Source organism: Solanum pennellii, chromosome 8, assembly GCF_001406875.1.
Source record: "Solanum pennellii chromosome 8, SPENNV200".
In the NCBI taxonomy this organism is placed as follows: Eukaryota; Viridiplantae; Streptophyta; class Magnoliopsida; order Solanales; family Solanaceae; genus Solanum; species Solanum pennellii.
Window position 1 is genome coordinate 23,583,766 of NC_028644.1, and position 23,941 is coordinate 23,607,706.

At 31.5% G+C, this 23,941-nt stretch overlaps 2 protein-coding genes across 5 annotated transcripts; one reads left to right on the plus strand and one right to left on the minus strand.

Annotated features, from left to right (window-relative positions):
- The first annotated feature begins 1,462 nt into the window (after nt 1-1,462).
- Nucleotides 1,463-2,096, plus strand: LOC107026947 (probable steroid-binding protein 3). The gene has a single exon (XM_015228088.2). The coding sequence runs from the start codon at nt 1,523-1,525 to the stop codon at nt 1,859-1,861; it is 339 nt and encodes a 112-aa protein (XP_015083574.1). The 5' UTR covers nt 1,463-1,522; the 3' UTR covers nt 1,862-2,096.
- A 3,173-nt stretch (nt 2,097-5,269) lies between these two features.
- On the minus strand, nt 5,270-22,389 carry LOC107026792 (hydroxyproline O-galactosyltransferase HPGT3). 4 transcript variants are annotated; one of them, XM_027919042.1, is made up of 15 exons: nt 22,198-22,389; nt 15,718-15,957; nt 14,983-15,050; nt 13,166-13,331; nt 13,005-13,068; nt 11,224-11,273; nt 10,922-11,112; nt 9,929-9,989; nt 9,762-9,834; nt 9,375-9,498; nt 9,195-9,282; nt 9,065-9,115; nt 8,345-8,416; nt 5,946-6,061; nt 5,270-5,642 (listed from the first exon to the last, which is right to left on the minus strand). In XM_027919042.1, exons 4-15 carry the CDS (start codon nt 13,318-13,320, stop codon nt 5,620-5,622), a joined length of 1,068 nt encoding a protein of 355 aa, XP_027774843.1. In that variant the 5' UTR covers nt 13,321-13,331; nt 14,983-15,050; nt 15,718-15,957; nt 22,198-22,389; the 3' UTR covers nt 5,270-5,619. The 4 variants fall into 4 exon arrangements, with proteins under 4 accessions (XP_027774843.1, XP_015083363.1, XP_027774842.1 ...); XM_015227877.2 differs by lacking the exon at nt 15,718-15,957; XM_027919041.1 differs by having other exon boundaries at nt 14,983-15,957.
- Nucleotides 22,390-23,941: the final 1,552 nt, after the last annotated feature.

Here is a 23,941-nt window from a genome sequence, read left to right on the forward strand (position 1 = left end):
TATATAAAAAAAAAAATAAAAAAAAAAGAGGAGACATATTTCAATTGGTCATTCAATTTCGTTTATGTAGAGAAGAAAATAACTTTGTGCAGTTTTCTTTTGTTCCTTCGAAACACTTCAAATCTTAATAGTTATATCAGTTGTATGTTTCTCTTTTGATCCGATGTTCTGAAAGGTAGCAATATGTGTGAATTTCATCTCTGCCACAACTTCTAGTGGGAACCTGCAAGTTTCTTTCCCATTCCTTAACTTCATTCGATAATGTTGCAACAATTTTGCAGCCTCCATAAATCAAAAGAATTCATTAGCAAAATATAGTAGCTATATTTTATTAACAAACACACGTAGATGTATTTATACAAGTATCTAAGGAGATAAATTTAAGTCTTCTCATTTGCTTTAGTATATTGGAGAGAGAATGATAGGAACTCCCTCTGTCTAACAATAGTTATTTGTTATTGACTTGACATACTTTTTAAGAAACAATATAATAGAGATAATATTATTATATTATCTTTTAACTTTATTAAGTTTAATGTTTTGAGAATGTTTAGATGATAAATAGTATTTAATTGCAAGGGTAAAATGGACACAAAATATAAGTTACCTTTAGATTTTTTAAATTGGACAAGTATTATTAGACAATTATTGTTAGATAAAGGAACTATGTTACAAGGGCATCTCCAATCCAAACACCAAATTTGATGTAATCAACTCCAACTCACTACACTAAATTTTACACCAATAAAGAATTTTTTTTTCTCTCTTCATTATTTTATTATTATTTCTTATTTCATAAAACAAATTCTTTCTAAAATAATCATCATATATAATTCATATTATTTTTGTTTATAATCGTTTAATATAAAATTATTTTGTATCATAATTTTTTAAATGATATAAATTGCTAGCAAATATTATACATAATAAAAATAAAGTCAAATCATTATGAAGTTAATATATACATGTAACGCTTCTTCTCTAGTTTTGTTAAAGTTAATTGTAGTTTATATAATTTATAGTAGAATTAACATAAATTTAATTTTTTTTAAAAGTAAAAAATTAATTTATAATAAAGCTAAATTTTATATGTAAATTAATATTATAAAAGTATTGCATAAAAAATAATAAATATACAAGAGATTTAATTAAAACATACAATTTATATAATGTTTACATAAAAGTTGGTATAATGAAATAATATTATAATATTTAAAAAGTTATTTAGTATGATGAAAAGTATTATGCCAAATTTAATGTAACAATATTCACACACCAAAATTGGTGTGAAAATTGACGTGGTTGAAGCTCAAAACATCAAATTTTACACCAAATATAGAAATAAAAAGTAAAAAGTAAGGTAATAATATAAATTTTTAATTTTTTTAAAAAATAAAATATCTATTGTTTCTCACTTTTGCTGTCAAAAAAATAAAAGGGGAGAAAAGACGAGTTTTTTATTTAGTGCAAAAAAAACTTAGGTTTGTTTGTAAGCAGAAAAGGATAAGTATCACATTAGTTGATGCCCACCCACCCACTCAGCCTAAGTAAAGTGAAGATGGAGCTAACCGCCGATGAGCTGAAGGCATATGACGGATCAGATCCATCAAAGCCAATTTATGTGGCAATCAAAGGTCGAATCTTCGATGTAAGCGCCGGTAATTCGTTCTATGGTCCCGGCGGGCCTTACTGTATGTTCGCCGGAAAAGATTCAAGCAGAGCACTTGCAAAGATGAGCAAGAATGAAGAAGATGTTTCTCCATCTCTTGATGGATTATCTGAGAAAGAAATGGCTGTTCTCAATGATTGGGAGACCAAATTCGAAGCTAAGTATTCAATTGTTGGAAATGTCATTTCTTAATTACTTTTCGATCTGGGAATTATGAAGAAATAAATAAATGGTTTCCTATTTGCTCATCGATCTGTGTTTATGCAAAGACAAAATTAATTATGAATAAATTTTACCCTTGAAATTGCTCTTTGTTTGTGTCATACTGAATAACGCAGAGTGTGTATCTGGTAATCGTTTGATGTTTGGGATTGTTGGCAATTTGTATAACTCATTTATCTATGATGTGATTGATTAGTTAGTTGTAGTATTTTTTGTTGATTAATTTGCTAATCTCTATTTCACATTCTGTGAATTTATGATCTAAATGTGATTATGCCCAAAAACATCCCTCATTTATACCTTAATTAAACTTAAACTACAAACCTGCTGACATATGAAATGAACAAAAAAAAAATATTCCTTCTTTTTCTTTTCACTCTCCGTAGGAGCTCCCCCACTCGAGGTTGCAAACTTCGGGTTGGAAGGCACACTCAAACTCCCAATCTTTGGGTTGGAAGTAAGGGAAGTGAATGGTGCATATTATCGGAGCAATTCTTTCTCGTGAAATATTTCTTTGGACATCCTTGCTCGAAAAATTATGTTGTATCTAATATTTAAAGTTGAGGATACTCTTAACAAAAGTTATGCCTTTGGCGACTTGGCGTAGTGGTAATAGATGTATAAAGAGTTTCAAGTTTGAATTCCAAATAGTACAATATTATTTTGTTTTATTTTGATACTCACACATCATTATTCTTGAACATCTAAAAAATTTCGACTCTCTTACAACCTAAATACTCTCAAATTACCAACTTTTGTTAGATTCCTTTAAGAAACTAACGGCTTCAACCAAAATGTGTTACATCTGTTCTTCAGCTCAGCCATAGATCAATTTATTGATGAGTCATACAAATTATGTTGGTTAGCCAGCAATTTTGTGATCTGGAAAGAAGATGTAAGATGGATCGTTGATATAATAGTAATGTCATTATTATTTTTTTACAAGGGAACTTTAGCCAGCAATTTTGTGATCTGGAAAGAAGATGCAAGATGGATTAAATCATGTTATATAGGAGGCTGTTGATATAATAGTAATGTCATTATTTTTTAAAAAAAGGGAATTTACTGTCACTATCCTTCGAGTTGGGATTCATATGTATATAAAATAACTCATACTTTAATATAATAATTCACAAATTATTCTAAAATGTATAATTGGACAAGCCTCGTGTGACGAGCTTTGATCGAAAAGGCAAGAGAATTTCAAATTTATTATATACATTTGGGATATTGTCTTCTTGGCCACTTGCGGATATCATTGAAAAAGATATAATTAACTCAATTTTGAACGTCAAATCACCAATTACCATAGTTGCTTTATGAATAATTCCATAATCACAAAGCACGTGTGAGGTCTCTATTGGATACTCTCTCGCTGTTCCTTTTTATATATTATTTTTATTATAAATAGTTAATCTATAATATTTTATCATTTTATAAAATTAGTACATAAATTATAATATTCTTTTTATTTTATTTTACTCTTGTAATTTATTAGCTTTAAAAATATATATTTAATCAATATAAAAAAATTAAGTGGATAATTCATGTTTATTGGTAAAATTAATTCATATTTATTTTTGAATAGTTAATTTTTTTTATAAAAAACTAAATAAAAGTAAAATAGTAATTTTTAATGCACATGAAATAAAAAATAATAACGTATAAATTGAAATTGAAAGTAAAAGAAATGTTATAGAGAAGATCTCCACTCGAAATCAGTATACATATTAAGAGTTAATACCTCATATGGTCACTCAACTATGCACGTTTCTCTCAGAAAGTCACTCAACTTTCAATTTTCACTCAAAAATTACTCAACTATACATTTCTTTCTCAGAAAGTCACTCAACTTTGAATTTTAATTCAAAAGTCACTCAACTGTTCACTTTTTCCTCAAAAAGTCACTCAATCTATTAAATTGTTTTTTTAGTTAAAATTTGTTGATATTAATTATTTATATAACAAACCAAAATTTTAAAAAAAAATAAAAATACCATTTAAACCATTTAGTGATCCACCCACCTAACCCGACCCATTAAAAAATATGATATGACCCATTTTATTTTGTCTTTAATCCTAATTCAAGGTTTAAAGAGAGGGATTAATTTAGGATTAAAGACAAAATAAAATGGGTCATATCATATTTTTTAATGGGTCGGATTAGGTGGATGGATCACTAAATGGTTTAATTTATTTTTAAAAATTTTTGGTTTGTTATATAAATAATTAATATCAACAATTTTTAGTTAAAAAATAATTTAATAGATTGAGTGACTTTTTGAGGAAAGAATGGATAGTAGAGTGACTTTCGAGTTAAAATTCAAAGTTGAGTGACTTTCTGAGAAAGAAAGCAATAGTTGAGTGACTTTTGAGTGAAAATTGAAAGTTGAGTGACTTTCTGAGAGAAGAGTGCATAATTGAGTGACCATCTGAGTTATTAACTCTACATATTAATGCAAGTCACTATTATATCAGCCGTTGAATTTAGTATCATGCATTGATCCATGGCTGACCCTCTTACTTACCTACTTTATTTTTTGTTTTTCGGTTGAATTCTCTAATTACTTTGTCAATTGAATTCTTAAACGCATTAAAAACAATATTTTGAACTTTTTTTCTCATCTGATTATCGGAGTGTGCGCAATCCAATCAATTAAACATGTAATTTTATGTCTTTTTTTATGACATAAGAAATTAAATGTTAAAAAAAATCAAATATGTTACTCTTACACTTGAGCACCAAATTAATGTCAAATTATGAAATTCTTCCCCATTTGATTTGAAATTTCAAAGTACAAGTTCATTCAAAACAAATCCAATGATCTCAATCACAATTTTGATTAATAAATTTACAATACCCATTTCAATGAAGTTTAAAAAAAAAAAATTATATCCACCATCACCTTATACGTTAACTTATAACCACACGTTCTCTTTGTACCCAACTAACGTAAACAAGTCTCAATATTTTAGAATCTAAATAACTAAAAAATGAAGGGATGGGGCGCGAAATGAAAGGATTAGGGATGAAGTGTTGATTTGCATCAAAATAAGAGATTGGGCTCAGAAGATAGGGTGTGGTGAGTGAGTTCGAAGAAAAAGAAGAGAACGGGTGGAGAAGAAGAAAGATTAGGGATAGGGGGACGGAAGAGATTTTGGTTCCCACTTGGTGCTTTGCATCGTCATTAGAGTTCCGAATAAATTCAGATAGCTCTTTGAAATAGAAATAGTTAAATTGATTATTAAAAATTTTAATGTTTTTTTAAATATATATATATATATATATATATATATATCATATATATATATATATATATATATATAAAACAGATCTTACTAGCTAGTGGGATTTAAAAGTGTTGCTAGGATTCAAAATACGCTTAATTTATCTTACATTCATTCAACTTCAGATAATGGCACTTTCGATCCTCCTGCTTAACAGGTAGATCTTCAAATTGTATATAATCACGGCAAGGACAAAATCATGTTCCACTAATTTAATCACTTCATCAACAACTATTTCCATCTTTAAAAAACTCAAGTCCTCCCAAAATTTACACTCTCTACTCCAATAGTAGTGTACACATCCTATAAAGGATTTTGCCCACTCCATATTTATATAATAGCTGAATTAGATCAGCAATACTACTACCTGACACAGAAACAGCATGTTTCCATTTTGAATCATGGGATGCTCCAATAGAAACGAATGGAATGGAATAACATCAAGCCAATGAGCACACCTTGTCTGGAAAACAGAGTTGTGACATTTTAACAATGGCCAACATTACATAATATAAATAACTCAATCTAGAAAAAGAAAGACTATACAAAAGAGATGGGGAAAGAAATAATTTTCGTCTCAATCTTTTTTCTCATAGAACTACTCATTGTTGAGGCTCCTCACTTTCTACTTTTGTCGTTGTTGCTATATTTCCCTCAATTTTTTCTACCGTTTCATGCACACTCAGTAAACAAAAACATTGACAAGAATACGGGCCAAAATACTTAAATCTGATTCATATCAGCACAAATAAGACTAACTGTTTACCTTGGCTGGTCGTGGTGCTACAGCATAGGCGGCTGTCATCTATGTAAGTTGTCTGAAGACCCATCATCCATGATCCAATAGATATATCCTCATGTGCATAGCTCTTCAATGAAGCACTGCATAACAGAAAAAAATTGAACACTTATAAACAGATACAAGACACTAGAATCAATCAGTTTTTGTCAACCTAACACATCAAAGGAACAACTCAGCCAAGAATTCCGTAATGGGGAATGATATCAGATGCTCTTAGGTAATTTAGAAGTCCCGGCCAAGCCCTTCCACTATTACTAGGCACCTATCAAATATCAAAGTCTTACTGTGTCTTGTACGATTTGAGTTCTTAAAATCTTCTTCAGTGTTCACTGTTATAAATATATAGAATTGCTAATTTTGTTTTGATAAGTATCTAGAGTAATGCAATAATGATAAATTTAAGGGCACATTTTACTTCTCTTGTGCTAGTGGACTAATACCTATTTTTCTGTCCCTCCCTGTAGCTTAACCTTATTTCTTAATTATAGAGACTGAAAAGCTATTTAGGCCCTTCTGAAGTTGTTTTAGGTAAAGCCTAAGCTTCGATCCCAATAGAAGGCTTCATCTTTTTTGGAACATTGGTAAAGTTGTATTCTTTAACATCAAGGACAAGCTGGCCACCTTAAAAAATTTACAGCCCTAACCAAAATTATAAGCTCCCTATTAATTCTATAGATTGATCTACATCTTCTATACAGAGCTGTTTACACCAAAAAAGTACGGATGCTAAACAATTCCACTTTATTTTGTGAATGGAATTAGTTCTATCTTCAAAACATCTCCCATTTCTTTCCTTTTACGCCGACCACCATATGCATGAGGGTATTAGCTTCCACCACTTCTTCCGAATCTTGTTACCCACCCACCCTCTGATCCATCAACTAAAACGGACAGGAGTGTATTCAGGCATAGTCCAGCTGGAGCCTGTGATATTGAGGACAAGCTTCCAGATCTGTGTAAAGAATTTGCAGAGTAGGAATAAATGTTTTGTTTCCCCAAGTCAAATTGCATAGGCAACATCTAAGGACTAGTTGCATTCCCTTCTTCTGTAGGCCTTCTTGAGTTGAGCAGGCTCTTTTGATGACTAAGTGAAGCATTTCACTTTGGTGGGGTTCAGTCCTCTCCAATACTCTTCCAGTGATGATGGTAGCCTCCAACCCCAACTTGTATACCTTTCTTGTAGCACTTCTACTGTGACGTTACCATCCTCGTGTGCTTCCATATAACTCTATCTGGTGCATTTGTGACCAGTTTGGTTCCCCCCAGTTTTTCAGTGTAGAGAAGCTACACTAAACACTTCCCAATCATTCAATAGTCTCCTGAAAGACAGGTCCCAGCCTTGAGTTGCCCAGCATTCATATACTCTGGCTTCAGTATTGTTGCAGATTGAATAAAGATCTGGCAATAACTCACTAAGAGGAATTTGATCAATCCATCCATCTCTCCGGAACTTAATCTTGTTGCCATTTCCAACTTTGTGAAACACATTTTCTTCCACAGAGTTCCATAAAGCTCTGATTGTCCCCCATACTCCCTATCCAGAGTTCTGAAACTACCTCTGTACTGCATGGGTTTAATTACCCATACTTTGCCGCTATCACCTCCTTCCATAGTGTTCTTTCCTCACTAGTATACCTCCACAACCACTTCATAAAAAGGATGTTTAGGATTCCCAAATTTCTTATACCCAGTGCCCCTCTTTCATTGCTCAGCATCACAGTATTCCATTTCATAGACAGTAGCCCTTGCCCTATACCTCTCTCTCCTTTCCAGAGGAAGGTTCTTCTAAGTTTGTCTAGTTTTTTGACAACTTTTGGAGGAACCGGAAATAGTAACATAAGTAGGTAGTGAATCTAAAAGAGAGTTATCAAGATCACTCTACCCACCAAGGATAGATATTGAGAGTCTTCCATCTTGCTAACTTTCTCACTGCATTTTCTAGAATTCCATCCCATATCTCCAAAGCTTTATGTTTTCTCCCTAGTGGCATTTCCAGGTAGGTAGTTGGCAATTTCTCTACTTTACATCCCAGAATGCTTTCCAATCCTTGAATCTGAGGCACCTCCTCGACTAGGATCAGACTGCTTTTTCCAATTGACGCTTAGACCTGAAACTGCTTCAAATAAGATCAGAATCAATCTGATGTAATTCAGTTGTTCACCTTCTGGCTCAGATAGGATGATAGTATCATCTGCATATATCAAATGACTAAACTTCTTTATATTCCCTATTTTGTCTCCTACCCTAATAACAAATTCGGCGAATTAATTGGTAGCTGCCACTGAAACACATAAGCATTCAGGCAAAATCAAAGCAGGCTGTACAAGTATGGCCAACCTTTTTTTCAAGAAACTATAGCTAACCTGTTTATGTTAATATACTGAGCCAAATTTTTAGAAAGCACCACAACTGAACCAGCAGCATGTCGGAAGTACCTGAAAAGAAATTCATGTCAATTTAGAGTAGAGAGGAGGAGTGACAGGAACCAAGAAATTCGGCAAGCTACGGCAATGTGGAAAATGGGAAATTGGCCCAAACCACCAGTTGAGAGTTTTTGGAAAGAGGAATATAATCATTCTAATTAGCATGCACACAAAGAACACCCAAAAGCACAGCAACTGCAGGACAACTAAGGAAAATGCAAATAGTAACTTAAAAACAATTAAGCATGCTGCCAAAATTAGTAAATGTTAATGTTTTCAGTTGAGGACTAATTTAACAAAATAATGTAACTAGATGTCAGGTATGATAACTTAGTTTTTTTATGAGCAGCTCAAAGTTTCTAAAGATTAAGTTTACTAAAACAATATCCAGAAAACCTTGTACATTGGCTAGATAGATACATGATACATCCATGACACTTGAAAAATTAATTCAACCAAATGAAAATCATTCCAATCGAAACATCTAACAACTAAAAGTACTATGCATAATTTGAGATGTGAGAGGATATAAACCTGGTTTATTCCCCATAAACAGACTTAAAGTCATTTGGACCCTATAAGCATAAGCTAATATAAAAGCCAGAGTACCATATACAGCAACAAGGATGCATCAACTTCCTAGGACTCAGTAATACTTACGACTTCTCATCTCCGAATTTCCACCATTCTGGCTCGTACCATGACTTTCCCCTGGAAAAGGTGAAACTTTAATGCTTAATGTATTGCATACGTGATACTAAGCAGAGCAAAATCTGAAAGACAATCTTACTCTTCCGAAACTACTTCTCCAGATTTCATGCATCCAATGTAAGAACTATTTTGACCACGATGCTTTTGGAGGAGCTCAATCAACCCATCTGATAGAATAAAGTTAAAACGAATATTAGAAAAGCTCAGATATAGGGGCAATTAAACGTAATTCTAGAGGAAAGATAAGCAAGGATTTTACCAAGGTCAACATCAATGTTGTCATCAACTTTCACATAAAACTCTGCATCCCAAGTTTGTATTGCTGAGCTAAAGAAATATTTAGCCTTTTTGGGCAATTCCTCATGAGCTTCCTCATGACTTCCCTTTTAATAATTTGAAAAACATAGTTAAGCAAAAGTAAGCTGCAATGCTGCATATGGAACAAGTTCACATGACAGTAAAAATAATTAGGAGAATGTGTGCAGACTAAGCTCTAATGATCATTTACGCACATGACTTAAATTATTTACATGACCTTTCTGCAAACAACATGTCTATGCATCAACTATTTGGGTGGAGCCCAAGTAAAATTATGCCACAAAAAGAAACAGATAGGTTAGACAAAAATGAATACTAACAAACTTACTAGAATCAAGAAATCTTTTGTTGCTCGATTTTCCTCATTAATATTGCGGTCCAAGCTATCACCTCGGTTGGGACTGCCAAGTTCAAGTAATCCAGAGATGAACAAAGCCACTACAAGGTCACATAAGCAGAAACGCATATTTCCAGTTTTCAGTATGTAGGACAAACCTCCGACCAACTACAAATCGCACGAGCACTCCTCTTTCTTCAAGTTTTGACAAAGCATCAACTGTCAGGTAAAAGAAAATAAAGATGTATCAGATCCACCAGCAATACCAGACATTTTAAAACCACTTGGGAATTGAAAAGTGCATTTATTTTGGACAACATACAGTTTTGTTTATTTGGAATGGAAGGAGTAACTTAAACTATTTAACTTAGACTGTTTGAGCTACTTTTGCAGTTTTACGTACTATCAAAAGTTTGACGTGCTTTCTCTCACATTATATTGTTTACTAAACTATACAAAAAAGCGGTAGAATGAAGTATTGTAATATTGGGTGAACCTATTAAATAAAAATTTATAATTTGGTGCAAAACATCACACTTTGAAGCTAAGATAAAAAACATTTGTATTCAAAAAATGTTATTCAGGATTGGGAGCAGTTTGAAGATGATTTTTCCATAATCTTATGGTATATGTATAATGTTTTATATTACTTTTACCCTATAAGTTATCAAATCTATTAAAATTATACTTTTGTGTGAAACAATATTATCCTCTTACATAATCTATATTTATATGTTAAAAAGGCTAAACCCGAAAAAATGTTCTCCGACGTTTTACCTTATAATCATAGATTTCATACTGTATGAATTGTCATTTAATTGTCTTCTTAAAATTAAAGTCGGTTGAAACAAAGAAAATCAGGAGCTAGATGACAATAAAATTACATCAAAGATCCCCTACCCAAGTTATCAACCAAATTTTTCTGCTCAATGAGCTCTACATTCTCCAATTGCCCATAGTGCTCACAAAAGCTATTTTTCTAATCCTGTTGTATATAAATTATCCTTATATATTGTACATCAAGTTTATATTGTTGATTGTATTTATATATGTGCAAAGTGTATGCCATAAGAAAAGTCATCCATTAATGATGACATATCATTGTATTTGAACATATGTTTGCCCAAAGCAAAGTGAATATAGAGACTGACCATTTGGAAACCAAGACCCTCTGATCACATTTCTCCTCAATCGACCTCCAAATCCCGTATAAATTCCTATAACAGCCAGAAATTGTTTGCCTGAAGAAGAACCACTCTGTTTCAACTGATTCTGGAGGTACCCTTGACTCTTAGCCACTGTTAATTCCATTTCAACTTCAACTATTCTCCTCTCAAGATCCCTGGAAAACATACAGGACGCCAAAGTCAGATCAAGCAATGGTCTGCACATGCTTGTATATGGCTATATGCACTTATATTGAGACAAAGAACAGGGAATTCGAAAAGCTTACTTGCATCCTAAAACCATTAGCTTGTCTTCCACTGTCAGCATCTTTGGTCTCTGCCATATGAATAACAAAAAGCAATATTTAGAAGAGATAACCAGGAAAAAGAACTAGCTACATAAGTTATATCAGGCGCTTTAAAGCACACAAGTGTTGAAGCCAACACCATTAGAAAATGCAAACAACATCAGCATTAGCAATTTAAAAGCAGCAAGTACTAATTTGCAAACCAGTGTTTTAGGCGGCGAAAGGCGACAAAAGACGACAAGGATCTACCCCGCCACAAGGCGAGGTGCTCGCCTTTTTGAAGTGCAGCGCTAATTAATACCAAAAAATTAAAATATTTAATGACATATCAAATGATCAAAATCTCAAAATATTTCAATTCAAAATCAGAAAATAGATAGTACATACTAAAAGTCTAGAACTTGAATGAGAAAAAAACATAATAAGAGTCAAAATAGTGAGAAAAAATAGAGGTAGAAGTAACTCTGAAGTCTGAAGAAGTAGAAGAAGAAGAAGGAAAAAGAACCAAAGGAAGAAGAAATCAGAAATAGAAAAAAAGAAATACCTATTGGTTAAGTTCCCAACTTCCCATTTTTGCAAAATAGGAGGATAGACAAAAATCTCAATTATCAAATTACTTTTGAATCGATGTGTTCAAAATTCAATATTTACATTGACAACAGCGTATCGAACAAATAGAATTCATTGTGATAAAATGAAGTGGATCTATTTCGTTTTCTTTCTATTGATTGAGACCTAGCCTCTCTCCTTTGGTTCGTAGCCTTGGGTTATACACTTTTCCTCGAGGCAGAGGTTTTGTCCACTTCAAGTCACCAAAAAAGTCTGGTTGGTCGCCGGAGAAATCTAGTTGAGTCAATTGGTTGGAGTCACAATCTAAAAGTGCAACTATGCAAATTTGGAAAAAAGAAAACCTAAAATACCTTATAACTTTTTAAATCCTAAATTGGTCGTCTTGTTTCAAGAAACTACTAAGGTGACACGTTTCTCCCCTCTCCCCTTTGTTGCCATTGTCGCCATGGTGTTGCCTTTTGAAGATCGCCTCGCCACAAAGGTAAAAGGCAATGAAGGGTTGCCTCGCCACAAACCATTCACCTTTCACAACACTGGTATAAACCTATTCATGGCACTATTATATGTTTCAAAGATCCAATCTTCAAGCCACTGATTAGACCATTAGTATTTCATGAACATGCAAGGAATACTAATCTAGAGAACACAACCCTTTACCGGAGTTAATCTGATAGCCCGTCTAAAAAATGATGAGAAAAAACAAATCATTGCCATAATCCTATATTATATAGATCAAATGGGCTGCTACCATTAGGATCACTTCATTTTCCCTTAATAAATCCCATCAATATATAGTGTAACCTCCAGAGCATATCCAAATACAGTAACAATTGGGTCTTCCCTATCATCAAGACACCAAAATAGCACTTCACAGTACTCGAAGACTTCCCTTCCCCAAAGAAAATCCATTCTAAGAAATTAGAAAATACTCCATGTGTCCTGATTTATATAAAACTATTACTCTATTACTTCCAGTTTATCTGACCCTATAATCCTTAAAGTCGGTTCCAAAAAAGTGACCTAGTTCAAAATTCAAAAAAAAAAAAGTAAAATCAAAACCTTCCTTTTGTCCCTTAATTACAAGCTTTTATAACCACATAAATGCTTTGACATGCTTAAAATTTGGAAAAATCAAGTAAAATCTATGGGAATCAGGTGATGTAGATTCGTCTGAATACAAAACAAGAAACCTGCTGTGAATTCTTCTTGAAAAGAGTAACTAATAACACTCTGTTCTCTGCATCTTGCCATAACCTAAAAACAACAATCCCAACAGATCATCAAATTGTATAAGAAGTAGCGATAAATCAAAGCATTGGAGAATGTGACTGCACATTAAAAAAAAATGTACCTTCCGGCAACATATAACCAAGCGAAGCAGGAAATTAACGCCAGTACTAGTGAAGGTTTAGATGACGTTTGAGTAGATTTTGATTTTGATCGCCTATCTGATTTTGACGAAGAAGAAGTAACAGAGAACGCCGTCGTCGGCAAAATGCTCTCCATGTCTTCCCTAACTGGACAAGAGATCAAATTTGGAATGAGAGAGATCGATTGCTTCAAAAATGAGTTTCTAACACAGCGCCAGCGGTCGTTTGCCAAGTAAGGAAAATTTTGAGGCTTTTACTTTGCCCCCCTCCCTTAAATTCCTTCCTAATTGGTATTTCCCAAATGCTAGATTTATGCTTGTTCGTTTCCGCTAAAATTAAAACCTACAAATCTAAAATACATTTAAATATCAAGATGTGAATTATGATTTAGAGGCCTGAGTTTGAATATATTTTTGAATATTAAGATTTGGATATAAAATAGTTAATATTCTTTTTTTTTTCAATATCGAAATGTATAAAATTTATCTTTGTTTTAAAATATTAGATATAAATCAAACAAAATACTAAATTGATCTTGTATCATCTCAATAAAATATTTTGAAATTCTTATATAAAAAATTGAGATCACTAACAATGATGATGGTGTGTGTCGATTTGAGCCGGTATTGGCTGATGATGGTGGTAATAGATGGTATCTTATGGTATAGTTGTTGTTATTGGTCGTAATTGATAAATATAAGTGGAATGATATTGATAGCTGTTTATGGGTGATGGTGAATGATGATGGTAATTATTGTGATATAATATTTACTAATGATGGTAATTATCGATAGTGATTAGTGAATGTAATGATGGTTGGTTGTGATCATTGTAAACCATGGCTATTCATGATGACGATTGTTGATTGGCAGTTGGGTTGAGGATAGTTACTGTGGATAGTAGGTGGCAGTTATTGATAGTGGTGATAGTTATGGCTGAAATGGTGACTACGAGTGGACAATAGAAAAGTTACAGACTTGCAACCTGATATAAAAGGATTTGCACCTTCTTGTTGTTATTTCCACTCATAAGTGGTTGGCGCCCAAGAGTAGCTCACCTTTTGGCTAAAAAACTCAGCGAAGAGAGCATCACATGAATTGAATATTGACATCATCATCGTTAGACTTTGTTGCTTTATTTTTATTTTTATTGTACTTGTATTTTGCTTTGTATTCTTTTTTATATTAGCGTAGTAGGTTGATTGAACTTGAAGGATGGAGAATGGTGAAAAAGAAGGAAGAGGATTGAAACGAAAAAGATGAGAAAATAATTAAATTGAATGTGTTGAGTCAGTAGATCGTGCATTGGGTAAGGTCAAAAGAGAAATCGATTGATTTTGATCAATTTGGGGAATCATTAACTTAGAGGGTATATGTGATGACTTTAATAAATATAGGGTCATGAATAGTCAGATAGCCCAACGAAGGATAAACTTAGCTAATAAATGAAAGTAGAGGGGTGTTATTTACCCTTTTTCTTATAGTGTATTACTCAATGTACAAATGAACTTAATTGACTTCTTATTATAGAAGATTTAAAGCTGCGATGTAAGCTACTCGAAGAAAAATGTCATGACCTGAAGTCGGGACATGATGGCATCCACTATAACTCACCTAGTTGACAAGCCTAACCCAAAAACGCCAGATGCAGAAGATACCATTTACATATAACATACCTAATTAAAGTAAAAATACAAATATATATATATATATATGGAGAAATGACTAATCTAAAACACAAAATGAAAGACAGTAAAAAAAGTAGAATAGTAGCAAGTCTCTAAACGTTAGGAGCTCACCACAATTTAAGTCTGGGATGGCAAGACATATCCAAACGCGCAGCACTGAAGGTAACTCGAATTGGGAGCTGCATAAGAAAAAAATGCAAAAGTATAACATGAGTAACCATGCACGGGGTATCCAGTAGGCATCATAGGCCGACTGAGTGCTACACGCCTTAGTATTCTTGGAGATCCTTTCAAGTTTCTCAACAATCTCTTGGAGTGTGTTTGCTCCATAAGATCCTCCAAAAATAGTATCTAGCACAATTTTCACATTGTTATCTAGACTTGATAAATTACTCATTTAGAGGTTAATCACCAATTCGATGATTTGAAACACACCTCATATAACCGGTGAATCTCTCTCATTCATTACCAATCAATTCTCTAGGTGAAGCCACAAAATTATGAATTTTATCTTTAAGTTTCATTTTCTTTGAAACCAGGAAATATTTAGCTAAGAGTTCTCTATGTAGCTCATCTCATGTGGTGATTGACTTATAAGGTAGCCCAGACAACCATATTGTAGTGTCACCTATCAGTTATAATGAAAATACCCTTAAACCAATTGCATCCATATTCAAATTTGGTCATTGGACACTACTCATACAAACACTTATGACTTTGTTTAGATGAGCAAATGGGTCCTCTGATGGTAGCCCAGCAAAACACCCTCTACCACTGAGTATTTGCATCGGGCTGCTTAGACCCATAATGTATATTTAGTAGGTAATAGAGGCACGACGATGGCACCTGTCTATCCTGTCATATTATGATCCACCCTATAGTTAAGACACACATCAGGTGCTAGTCGATTTTGCACCCCCGTTGCTCCGTGAGGTTGGAATCCAACAACATATCCATGAATTTTTCCGATAGAATCTTCATTGATTTTCTGATTTTGACTTGTTCCAATCATTTTCATAGAGTTTTTCTTAATTCAGGATCGTATGGGGTCATGAAATTGTCTTGACCTTGTACACTTCGCATACACTACAAACAACACCAGTAGAAAAAAAAAACAAAAACAAAAGTAAAATTAGAAAATAATTGACTAAAGTTCAATAAAAAAATAACCTAATCTAAAAGTCTTTCTCCCTGGCAGTGACGCCAAAATTTGATATACCTAAATTATACCTCTCTAAAAAAGCAATCATTGTCAAATAAAGAACCTAACTGAGGGTAGGATCGTTCACGCGAGGAATATGATCTACTCTTAGGATAATTTATGGTTAATTGCACGTATAATAATAATAATAATAATAATAACAGCAATAATAATAATAATAATAATAGTAATAATAATAGTAATAATAATAATAATACCACTGTTAAAAACAGTAGAAAAGAGGAATATGATATGCCTCAACAAATAGATCTTCTAAATAAATGGACTACTCCTAAAATCCAACCCAAGGTTATATATCAAATGAATACTTTTTAAAATATGAGATTTAAACAAATTGTTAAAATCACAGAAGAAACAATTATCGAGAATTCGGATCATGGTACTTTTAGATTATTATCTGAAAGTGATTTTGCTCCTTATAGAGAAAATTATAAATTTATGCATATTGGTTTAGTACAAATTGCTTTATAGCCCCTCACTTCAAGAGGCCTACCAGAGAGCTTTATAGCAGCCCTGAGAGGTGACGGAAATCAGAATTGAAAAAGATCTCTTATAGGGACAGTTTAAACCAGTTTGGCATATGACCCTTTTTATTTTAACGCTTATCATAATTTGTAAATCTCTTTAAATGATGAAAATTCACTAAATATTTAAATATTAAGTATAAAATTGCATGGCTGCAATTACTTACCTGGTATAGAAGTTATATGTATTTGTTATAAAATTTACTATAAGTCTTTATACACTTTAAATTCTATGTGTAAAATTATGGATTTTAAAAATGAAACAATTTTAATAGAAACAAACTTTAATAAGTCTAAAGTTATAACTAGAACATCTATTAAATGGGATAAAATTGATTTCCCTAAAGAATGGGTGATCCTGATAGTTTTAGAAGCAGTCCCACCAAAAAACAATATAAATCCTGATATTTCGGATATTGAACAAACTCCAAATGGGACAGTGAGAAAAAAATCATTGACAAAAATTTATTAATGAGTTATGTTGATAATATAGGTTTTCCTTCAAGAATGTTGAGAACTAACTCATCCTGCATATCTCTTGTTGATTATATTGTTGATATGGCTTCTAGAGCGCCTACTTCTCATATTAGAGAAGAAGAAAATTCTAGAATATCTACTTCTTAGATGAAAGAAGGTTAGAGAGTTGATAATATCAAGATCAAAATTCATATAGCTACCCCTAATATGGACCCTATTTTGTCTGAAATGGACTTTCCAAATGGTTTACATGGATAGATAAGAAATTATGACTTTAAACGGGATCGTCGGTAAGAAAGAAAATTTAAATGAATTTTTCCAACCCAAATGAGGATCATTTAGAAAGTAGTTCATTAAAATTTTTGATAATAATCAACAAACATTCTTTCAAGAAGAATTTTATAGTGATCTTTCTAAATTAAATATAGTTATTGCTTTTGTACCATATGACGGATGAAATATGTTTATAACTATATTTCTATGTCATAATAGGATTATAAATTATCTGATGGTACAATTACTAAATACCTCTTACCTCCTCGGCCATCTTTTCAAATTGAAAAGGATGGTAAAATCATATACTTTACTGCAGTTGCAAAGTTATTTGATGAAAATAACACTGCTCTTATTACTTTCAAGCATATTAAAACGTTATATGTAAGCATTTTAGGAGAACATATTATTTCTTTGCATGACAAAATTAGCCATTTATGTGTTGAATTGGTAAAATCTAAAATCCCCGATAAAGGAAAAGAGAAGGCTACTCCTACTATTCACCCCCCTCCAGAAATTAAAGACTTTAAATTATCAAAGTTTGATAATATTGAGAGATTACTTCAAGAAAGAATTCAGGGGTTAAATATTAATCCCCTCCAACTAAGTGAGCAAGATATCACTGATAGGAATAATATTCCAAATGACATTAATAAAATCTCAGAGAAACATGCTAAAAATCGATTCGAAGAATGTATTACTATCCTAGGACTAGTCCTCAAGATATTCTCTTGGAGGAGCAAGAATATTATGTCTTCAATAGTTTTAGTGGGATAGAGATTTATGAGTGGAATATTTTATGGATTTATGGATAGATAAAGAATTCTTATATACAGACAATCTGTAAGGCAAATAAGAATTCTGAAAAAGACACAGCAAACATGATTATCGTTGAATTTACAGGCCAATTAAAGGATTGGTGGGATAATTATTTCTCAGAATCTCAACAAATAGTCATTTTAAATGTCGTTAAGGATGAAAATAGGATAATTCCAAATGTAGTTTACACTTTGATTATAACTATTATAGAACATTTTTATGGAATATGGTCAGATAATAGTGAAACCATAAGGACTACGCTCCAAAACCTTAGATGCAAAACCCTTACTTCCTTTAGATGGTACAAGGATGTTTTCCTATTAAGGTTATGAAATTACCGGGGTGTAATAACTTTCATTAGAAATCCAAATTTATAGATGGGCTCCCTACTTTATTTGCAGAAAGAGTTAGAAAAGCCCTTAGAAAAAATGCAGTTTATATTGATTAGATGATTATACTTATGAAAAACTTATAAGTGTCTGCACTAACGAAGGTCTCTCTTTATGTAATGAGATCAAGTTGAATCAACAAATTAAAAGATATCATCTAAATGAGAACAACAATTAGAAAAATTTTGTGAACAGTTCGCAATTGATATACATGAATCCTCTAAGAAGTATAATAGACATAAAACGGAAAAAAATTATAAAGAAAAGCCTCATAGACAGTACATGACAAAGAAACGATTAGACAAGCTGGAAAAAAGGAAAATGAATTATAAAGATAAAAAAAAGTTTTATAAGAATAATAAATCAAATGTCTACCCCAAATGTGGAAGAGTAGGTCATTATGCAAGGGATTGCAAGGTAAAGGATAAGATTAAAAGCCTTGATCTAAAGGATAGTATTAAAGATTCTTTATGTAAAATCCTCCTCAATTCTTCTTTGAAAAATTCAACCCCTAATAATAATGACGGAGAGGAATCTTATGCTAGTGAGGACCTAAAAGTTTTCCATGAAAAAGACTACATGTCCTCATCTGAGGAAGAATGTACGTCTTGCAAAATTGGTCAATCTTGTGATAAAGATAAGGATAAATTCTATCAGTTGTATTTTCAATTCAAAGACTTAAACATCAATTTTATAAGTAATGACAATTGGATAGAAATGCTCAGAGTGATTGATGATCGGACATTAAGGTTCCAAATTATTGACAAAATTGATAATACCATCAACTCTACTAATGCTAGAATTCCTAATAAAAATCCTGCTCATAATAATGCTTATACCATGGCACAAGTAAGGAGACAACTAAAACTTAGGTCTCAAAAAGATCATATTTTCACTACAGTCCAAGATTTGATCGAGGAGATTAATAATCTCAAAAATGAAATATCTTCTCTCAAAAATCATAATATAATTCTTGATGAGAGAATTACTTATATAGAAAGTAAAGACAAGAATCATCATGTCATAGTTGAAGATGATCCTCCTGGTGTTCCAGAGAGTAATCTTTATGACGTCCATAACGGGTCTACTCATAATAAAAATTATTTTTAAAAGCTATCGAGCTAATTACAGCTCATAAATCTTTATCAAAAATTACTCTTTTTATTGATTATGACTTAAAGAAGGATTTTATTGCTCTTATTGATAGTGAAGCTGATTTAAATTGCATTCAAGAAGGATTAATTCCGTCAAGATATTTTAAGAAGACTACACATAGTCTTCGTAATGCTAGTGATCATAAAATGGATACTGAATATAAAATTTCTAAAGCATATATATGTACAAATAATATATGCAAGCCTGGAAGTTTTGTTTTAATAAAATATATTTCTAAAGAAATCATTTTAGGAATGTCTTTTTCCTGGCATATATATCCTACAACTTTGTGGGATGAGACCGGAATAATTTTTACTTTGAAGGAAGAAAAATAAGAATAGATTTTATATCTTAATCATTTTCAAAATTCATTAATTAGGTTAAAGATATTATAACTTTAAAAAATAAACAAATTGATTTCTTAAAAATGAGATTTGTAATCTTATCAATGAAGAGACTTACAAAATCCTAAAATTCAAGAAAAGATTGAAATTTTAAAGAATCAATTCTCTCTACAAATATGTGGAGACCATCCAAATGTGTTTGGGGAAAGGAAAAGACATGTGGTGAGTCTTTCTTATGAAGAAGAATTTTTTGAAGATAATATTCCCACCAAGGCAAGATCATGTCAAATGAATTCGAAATATTTGAATTTATGTAAAAAAGAGATTGATACTCTTCACCAAAAGGATTTTTTGAGGCCCTCAAAATCTCCATGGTCTTGTAGTGCTTTTTATCTTAATAAACAAGCAAAACAAGAGAGAGGAGTACCAAGACTTTTCATAAATTATAAACCATTAAATAAAGTTTTAAAATGGATTAGATATCATATTCTTAATAAAACCAAATTTATTAGATAGGCTACATGAAACCATCATATTTTTAAAATTTGATTTAAAATCAGGTTATTGACAAATTCAAAACTCTGAAGAAGATAAATATAAGACAATCTTTAACGTCCCAGTGGGATAATATGAATGAAATGTTATGCCTTTTGGATTAAAAAATGCTCCTTCAGAATTTCAAAAATTATGAATGATATTTTTAACCCCTCTAGCAATTTTATCATCATATGTATAGATGATATATTGGTATTTCCCAAAGCCTTAGAAATGCATTTTAGACATCTTGATCTATTCAAGAAAATTATTATTCAAAATGCATATTTTTCAAGCTAATGTTATGTTCTTAGGTCATAATATTGAAAAGGGAAAAACTATTCACATTCAAAAAAGTATTGAGTTTGCTTCAAAATTTCTGAATGTTATTGCTGATAAAATCCAGCTCCAACGATTCTCGGGAAACTTAAATTATATTTTTCCATTTATAAAAGATATGACTAAGGAAACGACTATATTATATGATAGACTAAGAAAAATCCTAAAGTTTGGACTGATAATCATACTAAAGCAGTCAAACAAATTAAGACAAAAGTTAATAACCTACCATGTCTCACTTTAGCCAATCTGAATTGACAGAAGTTAGTAGAGACAAATGCCTATGATATTGACTACGGGGGAATTTTAAAATAAATTTCTCCTAATAAAAAACAAGAATACCTTATACACTTCTATTATGAAAAATGGAGTAATAGCCAGAGAAATTATGCTACTATAGCATAAGAAATTTTGGCTATAAGTAAAAGTATTTTGAAATTCCAAGGAGATTTGTTTAACCAGCACTTTTACCCAGCCAATACTAAAAAAGTTTACAAATTTTCAAAATTCATTATAAAAAAAATATTCACCCCAAAAGAATGGGTAGTAAGCACGATGAAGGAAAGTGAATACACCCATCCATAACAAAAATTTGCAGTGAAGTTTAATTACTGGGATTATATCGAGAGCTTTAATAAAGCCTTGTTATATGGAAATTTTAATAGAAAACATTCATTGTTTATATATGTTTTCATGTCTACAAACAACATATACCAAATTGATTTTGCCAATGATGAATTTTATATGGTCCATCTATAAATATACTCCCAGAGGAATACAAAAAATGATATGTTGAATGGGTTGATTGATCACCCAAATTAATAAGTTATAAAAGTATGATATATTTTTAAGGGAATGTCATTAATGTACTTCTTTATAGAATTCTCTGTTTCGTTGATAATGAAATGGACAGTCGAAGTATAAATAAATGAAGAAGGATTTCCTTGCTTAAGGAGAAAATTTCATACAAAATTTTGAAGTAAATTACTCCACAAGGATATTGAAGGAAAAATCCATGGGCAGGAGATTATAAACTCCATTAAATACTCTATCGAGATCAACAAGCGTCAATCAGAAGTTATACAAGGCCGAGATGATATCAGTCCTTTCAAACAAATAACTAGAAGGTTGCAAATGAAGAAAGGGGTCATCTCAAAATCGAAACTTCTTGTATCATACATGGAAGAAATAAAAAAAGATCTAATAAAAAATATGATCATGGAATTTTCGAATAATATTTATATGGCTACCTCAAATGAAGAAGAAGACACTTATAGAGCAGGAGAATCCAAAGTGTTCATAGCCCGGAAGAAATGAACATTGAAGCATTTCTTCAACAGTTCAAAAATTATTAGATAGAAGAATCTTCTAGTTCAGACACGCTAAAGGGAAAGAAAATTAGAAAAGACTAGTTGATAAGACACGAACTTTTATAAAAGTTAGAATAATTGCAAGCTTTTATAAAGTTTAGGACGCCAATGTTGGTCCAATAATGTAACATGATGTAAGCCCTTATGTCATAAATTTCAGACTTTTCTTTAGGTCCTTTCTATACAAGGATCTCTTAGTAGAAGATAGAAGACATACTTTTGTCAACCTCTCTTGTATTACTTCCCTTGTATTTCCTTTACCATATAAATAAAGTAATTGTTGTTGTTCCTACTTTGAAGAATTATTGCTGAGAGTCTTTTATATTTAAGGTATTATTTTTCTCTCTATTACTATTAGTTTAAACGCTTTTAATATTTAAACAGCCTAAATGATAGGCTAAATACTTCGTGTTGGACTAACAACAACTTGAACTATTACGACATGGTGAGTAAAGGACTGTTCCGATATCTCTAAGGTCAAACTAGTGTAGTGTAGGGATGGGAAGATCTTGGCTTAGTCTGGTGTTTCTGATAAGACCCATATTAGCTATGAATGAGGCGTTGTTTGGGCTGTGTTGGAACCGTAAAAGTTCTTTCCAACCTTAGACATCATGAACTGTAAACGAACCTGTAGTCACATCGAAGCGATCCTACCTAAAATGGTATCATAGCCCAAATAATAATAATAATAATAATAATAATAATAATGTTATAAGATTTTGTAAGAATACGAAAATATTTTTAATTATTTATTTTTACTTCATAAATTCATCTCATAAATGTTTTCTTATAAAAAAATTTAATATATTATAGGGAAAAGGGTCTGATATACCCCTCAACTTTGTCATTTAGAGCTGATATACCCCTTGTTATGAAAGTGGCTCATATATACCCCTACTTGTAAAGAAATGGCTCACATATACCCTTTTCCTCTAACGGAAATGAAAAAAAAAATAATTTTAATCTAAATTTTTATTATTTTTTTCTAAAAAATATAATCCCATATGAGTAAAATTTAATCCTCGTCAAACATATTTTTTTTTAATTTTTTTTTCAATGACTAATTTATAATTATTATTTTGATAATCAAATTTATTTATGTTTCACTAATATTCTTGTAAAACTTATTGTAGATGACCAAATTTTTTCTTCGAATACGAAATTAAATTACAATACACACAAAAAAAATAGTTTAATTTTTTATTCTTTAAACTAAGGAATGAAAGAAAAAACAAAATAAGAATAAGAAATTCAAATAATTATAATAAAAGAAGTCAAAAAATAATTTATGTATGAAAAAAATTAAAATATACCTTGAACTTTGATAGAAGAATCATATATACCCCTAAATAATTTTTTTAAAAAAATTAGAAGTAATAAATATAAATTTAAAACTAATTTTTTAACTTCCGTTAAATGAAGGGTATATGTGAGCCATTTTGTAACGGCAGGGGTATATGTGAGCCGTTTGTATAACGGTAAGGGCATATATGAGCCACTTTTATAACGAGGGGTATATCAGCTCCAAATGACAAAGTTGAGGGGTATATCAGACCCTTTTCCCTATATTATATATATTACTACTTACTTTTTCATTTTTTAAAATATATGTCGTTCTTAAAAA